Genomic DNA, 5,806 nt, shown 5'->3' with positions numbered 1-5,806 from the left:
ACTAACAATAACACAAAATTACTCAAATAAGTTCCATGAAAATAGATTCAAAATCAATAATGCCAACAACCATGTTCCACAGTCACAAAATATCACACTAAAATCCAACCAATCCTTAGCAAAGAAATCCAAAATCACAAAAAACTCACTTAAGCTAAACCTTGCTTAATAACTCAAACCTTTGCATAAATTAGTGAAAATAAGCAATAAAGTAGCAAAATTTAGAGTTATACTACTAAGGAGAAGCTTGAACACCGCCGAGAACACCCAAGACTACCACCTTCAACCAAGCTTGCACAACCATGAAAATGGAGGAAATTTGGGTATTTTAGAGAGAGAAAGTGGGTAAATTTGTGAGTAAAGTGAAAAAGTATGATGGATTTTATGGAAAATCAAGGGAATTTGTGAGTTATGGGTGAATTTGAAGGGTTAGGGTTTGAGTTTGTGAGGAGAGGGAAGAGAGAACGAAAATTTGGTTGGAGAAATGTGAGGGTGAAATGGGGAAGAGAAACTTTAGCCCCGATTTACCCAGCTCTGTGCACCCACGCACGCACTCTGCGCGCCCGCGCAGATACACGCGCACCCGCACACGGGTCGCGCACAGGGTCGCTCAAAGTTTTTGCCTCAAATCTTCAATTTCGACCAATTGTGCGCGGGTTCTGACAGGGCTGCGCGCTCGCGCACAATTCCTTTACACGCCTGCACACAAGGCGCACAAAGAGCGCGCAGTGCTGCCTTGAAATTCTTTCTTCTCTCATCTTCTACATGGAAAATGTCTTTACCCCTCATCATCCAAACCCCTATCAACCAAAAAGGTAAAAATGAAATTCAAATGGAAATAAGAAGCTTGAAATCGGTATAAGAAGAAAAAAGAAGAGTAGAAAAGGGTTAGAAACTCGGGTTGCCTCCCGAGAAGCGCTTCTTTATGTGGTCACTAGCTTGACCATGAGAAAAGTTCATCAAGGGGGAGTCTTAGGATCCAAAGGATCAAGCATTAGACATTCAATGAGACCAACTTCTTCCTTGCAAAAGTAATGCTTCAAACGATGACCATTGACCATAAACTTATTACCATCCGCATCTAACTCAAAAGAACCATAAGGAGTAGTCTTCAATATCACAAAAGGACACGACCACTTGGACTTGACTTTACCTGGAAACAAACGAAGCCTTGAGTTGAAAAGCGAAACCTTATATCCAACCTTAAACCGTATATGTTGGTCATGCCACTTTTTGGTCTTCTCCTTATACAATCTTGAGCTCTCATAAGCATCATCTTTAAGCTCTTCAAGTTTATAGAGCTTAAGCAATTTCTTCTCGCCGGCCAATGATAAATCCATATTGAGTTCCTTGATGGTCCACCAAGCCTTGTATTCTAACTCAACCGGCAAGTGACAAGCCTTTCCGTAGACCAACCTATAGGGGATCGTGCCAATTGGAGTCTTGTACGCCGTCTTAAGAGCCCATAGTGTGTCATTGAGCTTGAGAGACCAATTTTTCCTTGATTTGTTCACCATCCTTTCAAGTAGATTCTTGATTTCACGATTCGAGACCTCCACTTGTCCTTGAGTTTGAGGGTGGTAAGTTAATCTAACCTTGTGATGAACGCCATATCTCTTGAGAAGAGCTTCAAATTGCTTTTTGGCAAAATGGGAGCCTCCATATTTAATTACCACCCTTAGAATCCCAAACCTAGAAAAATGATCTTCTTTAGAAGCTTAAGCACAACCTTGTGATCATTGTTAGGAGAGGGTATGGCTTCAATCCATTTTGTCACATAATCAACTGCTACCAAGATATATAGATTTCCACAAGAAGAAACGAAAGGCCCCATAAAGTCCACTCCCCAAACATCAAAGGGCTCAACTTCCAAGACACTTTGTTGAGGCATTTCATCCCTTTTGGTTATGCCACCACTTCTTTGACACCTATCACATTGTGAAACGAACTTATGGGCATCCTTATGCATCGTTGGCCACCACAATAGAGATTGAGAAATTTTTGCCACCGTCTTATCAACACCCCCATGTCCTCCACATGGTAGTGAATGGAAATGCTCAAGAACTCCTTTGATTTCATGATCTGGAACACATTTTTGAAAAAGGTCATCTCCACATTGTTTGTACAAGTATGGGTCATTCCAGAAGTACCTCCTCACTTCCTTGAAAAACCTCTTCTTTTGTTGAGAAGAAAACTCCGGGGGAATGACTCCACAAGCAAGATAATTGGTACATCCATTTTGAGAAGAAAACTCTGGGGGAATGACTGCATGTTGAATCTAGATCAATGAGAGCTTCAAATCCTATCTCATCATTGATTAGTACATCACTTTTGTTCTCAAAAGGTAGCCAAGAAAAATGATCCGCAACGTAGTTCTCCGCTCCCTTTTTGTCCCTCATTTCCATGTGAAAATCTTGAAGAGAGAGAACCCAACGGATTAGTCGAGGCTTTTCTTCCTTCTTATTCATGAGATATCGCATCGCAATATGATCCGTGTACATAATCACCTTAGAACAAATAATATAGGACCTAAACTTATCAAAGGCAAACACAACCGCTAGCATTTCCTTCTCTATTTTGTATAGTTCTTTTGAGCTTCATCAAAATTCCTACTTGCATAGTAGATGACACATGATTTTCCTTCTTTCTTTTGTCCTAGCACGACACCCACTGCAAAATCACTCGCATCGCACATTAGCTCAAAAGGCAAGCTCCAATCCGGAGCTTGAACAACGGGAGAGGATATGAGAGCTTCCTTGAGCTTACGAAATGGTTCAAGGAAAGCCTCATTGAAGTTAAAAGCAACATCCTTTATGAGTAATTCTGTCAAAGGTTTGACGATTGACGAAAAATCTTTGATAAATCTCCGGTAGAAACCGCCATGCCCAAGAAAAGCCCGTACTCCCGTGATAGAAGTAGGAGAGGGCGATTTCGCAATCACCAAAACTTTGGCCGGATCAACTTCAATGCCATGTTTTGAAACTTTATGGCCGAGGACAATGCCCTCCTCGACCATGAAATGGCATTTTTCCCATTCAAAACCAAACTCGTCTCTTGACACCTTTTCAAAACTTTTTCAAGGTGAAAAAGACAAGTGTCAAAAGACGAGCCACCAACACTAAAATCATCCATGAAAACTTCAATTTCTTTTTCAAGAATTTCGGAGAAAATGGAGGTCATGCATCTTTGAAAGGTAGAAAGAGCATTGCATAAACCGAATGGCATTCTTCAGTATGCAAATGTCCCATATGGACATGTGAAATTAGTTTTCTCTTGATCCCTTAGATGGATAGGGATTTAGAAGATTCCGGAATACCCATCTAAGAAACAAAAGAAAGCATGGTGAGAGAGCCTCTCAAGCATTTGGTCCATGAATGGGAGAGGGAAATTATCTTTCTTGGTATTTTTGTTCAACCTCCTATAATAAATACACATTCTCCACCCGGTCACCGTTCGGGTGGAGATTTCCTCTCCTCCTTCACCCTTGATTATGGTCATCCCACCCTTTTTTGGAACCACATGAATCGGGCTAACCCACTTGCTATCGGAGATAGCATAGATGATGCCCGCCTCACGTAGTTTCAAAATTTCTTTCTTGACAACCCCTTGGAGGTTGGGGTTCAACCTCCTTTGAGGTTCAATGGAGGTGGAATGATCATCTTCAAGATGAATACGATGCATACATAAAGAAGGGCTAATACCCTTGATATCATCAATGCTATACCATATCACATCCTCAAAACATCAAGTATTTTTTCCAAATTAAGACAATCTAGGGTAGCATTGACAATAATAGGGTATTTTCCCTCTTTATCAAGATAAGCATATTTCAAAGAAGGGGTAAGGGGCTTGAGTTCTACCTTGGGAGGAGGCTTAGAACTCTCCTTCAGTTTCTCCTCCTTAGACTCAAGCTCGATCTAAACTTGTTGTTCAACCTTCTCCTTTGAGGATTCCTCCATTGCAATGACAAACACTTTTGCCTCTTGATAGTGGAACTCTTCTTTGCATGTTAGAGCTTCTATCATTGGATATTAAGGCCTCATCATGACCCTCCCCAAGCGATCTAGCTCCTCATTCACAACACCAACTCTATAGAATTTTTCAACCATGGGGGTCTTGAGCAACTTAGAAAACTCAATGACAATCTTCTCATCGGCCACCTCACACGTGATGGTGTCGTTCTTGCAATTGATGACCGCCCCCAAAGTTTTAAGAGCTTCACGTCCCAAAATTAAAGGAGTGTTAACATCTTCCTCCTTGTCCATCACTACAAAGTCATAAGGCACGTAGATGTGTCCCACTTGAGTTAGAACATCCTCAAGCTCTCCACAAGGTAATTTCACCGACCAAACGGCCAATTGAATTGTCTTCCTTGTAGGGATCATCTCTATATTGAGTTTTTTAGCAATGGATAGAGGGATTAAACTAACACTTGCTCCAAGATCAGCTAAGGCGCCCCTAGCTTCCATGTTCCCAATTTTCACCGGCAAAGTGAAGCTTCCGGGTCTTTTTCTTTATTGGGAATCTTATGTTGGACAAGAGCACTCACTTCATGTGGAAGTGTGATAAGCTCATCAGTGAGCTTCCTCTTGTTGGTGAGAATATCTTTGAGGAACTTGGAGTAAGATGACATTTTGTCACAACTTCAAGGAAAGGGAGGTTGATGTGCAAATTCTTCATCACACTAAGGAATTTTTCAAACTTGTCATTCAACTTCCTCTCCGCAAGCCAACCGGGAAAAAGAACCGGACCATCAAGATTCCTAGCCTCACTAGGAATTGAAGTTGTCTTCCCATTTTCAATCTTCTTCTCCTCCGAAACTCCTTCTATCTCATCAACTTTTTCTTTCTCACTTCTCTTGTTTTCATTCACACTCGCTTCTCCTCCCTTCTTTTCCTCACTATCCCCCTCATTTTGTCCTTCATAGGAAGTTCCCGACCTCAATGTTATGAGAAAGGTTAGGTTGTGGTTGTCCGGGTAGAGTAGATGGTGAATAGAAAGGAGTTCTCTAGGCCAATTGAGATAGTTGTGAATAAACCGTCTTGTAGTGAGCTCTTATTTCTTGCATTTGTTGCCCAAAAGTTTGCATTTGTGCATGCATGGCTTGAAGGAGTTGAGTTTGTGTTAGCTCCGCTTGAACTGCTTGTTCTTGATTCCTTTGAGGTGCTTGGGTTTGATTGTTGTATTGGTTGTTCCTTGGGTAACTTCCTCTTGGGTTTTGGTGTTGAGATGGATGTGGATTTTGATATTGAGGGTTGGAATTGTAGAAAGGTTAAGCTTGTTGGTTCCATTGTTGAGGTTGAGATGCAAACCCGTGTGGTGTTTGTCTCCAAGCTACTCCACCGCCGCTTCCTCTAAATCCTTCTGGCCTTGTGTTGTATGACGCTACATGCTCGAGGCTCAAACATCCACAATAAGATGTATCATGGTTCGTTCCTCCGCAATTTTGACAAGAGAAAGAGTTAACTCCTTTTGTTAGTTGATCAATTTGATGTTGCAATTTATCAACTTTCTCCAATTCATAAATAACACCTTTCTTTGGAGCATTTCTTATTCGGCCCCCCAAGAGTAGTTCTTTTCTACCTCTTCTATTGTGGCTTCAACTTGATTTGAGGGATTTTGATTAAACCACCCGCCCCCGCATCCAAGTTGGCTCTTGACATGGGCTCCAATCTGTCGTAGAAAAACTGCATGAGCAACCCTTGATTGTACTCATGGTGAGGACACGCTTGCACCAAATCTTTGAATTTCTCCTAAGCTTCACCATGACTTTCATTGGCTTCTTGCTCAAATGATGCAATTTTCC

The 5,806-nt window shown here is 41.5% G+C and overlaps 2 protein-coding genes across 2 annotated transcripts; both read right to left on the bottom strand.

The window, feature by feature from the left end:
* Positions 1 to 959: 959 nt before the first annotated feature.
* LOC110712337 lies at positions 960 to 1,517 on the bottom strand. Its single transcript, XM_021890785.1, has one exon. It carries the CDS (start codon positions 1,515 to 1,517, stop codon positions 960 to 962), a length of 558 nt encoding a protein of 185 aa, XP_021746477.1.
* Positions 1,518 to 1,678: 161 nt separating this feature from the next.
* On the bottom strand, positions 1,679 to 3,016 carry LOC110712335. Its single transcript, XM_021890784.1, has 2 exons — positions 2,614 to 3,016; positions 1,679 to 2,265 (listed from the first exon to the last, which is right to left on the bottom strand). Exons 1-2 carry the CDS (start codon positions 3,014 to 3,016, stop codon positions 1,679 to 1,681), a joined length of 990 nt encoding a protein of 329 aa, XP_021746476.1.
* Positions 3,017 to 5,806: the final 2,790 nt, after the last annotated feature.

Source organism: Chenopodium quinoa, unplaced genomic scaffold, assembly GCF_001683475.1.
Source record: "Chenopodium quinoa cultivar QQ74 unplaced genomic scaffold, ASM168347v1, whole genome shotgun sequence".
Taxonomy (NCBI): Eukaryota; Viridiplantae; Streptophyta; class Magnoliopsida; order Caryophyllales; family Amaranthaceae; genus Chenopodium; species Chenopodium quinoa.
This window is presented reverse-complemented; position numbering and strand designations above follow the sequence as displayed.

Coding starts and splice junctions, on each gene's coding strand:
- LOC110712337 (XM_021890785.1), bottom strand. CDS start 1,517: ATGGTGAACAAATCAAGGAAAAATTGGTCTCTCAAGCTCAATGACACA.
- LOC110712335 (XM_021890784.1), bottom strand. CDS start 3,016: ATGGTCGAGGAGGGCATTGTCCTCGGCCATAAAGTTTCAAAACATGGC. Junction 2,266..2,613: donor ATGTGTCATCTACTATGCAA/GTAGGAATTTTG, acceptor TTCAACATGCAG/TCATTCCCCCAGAGTTTTCT.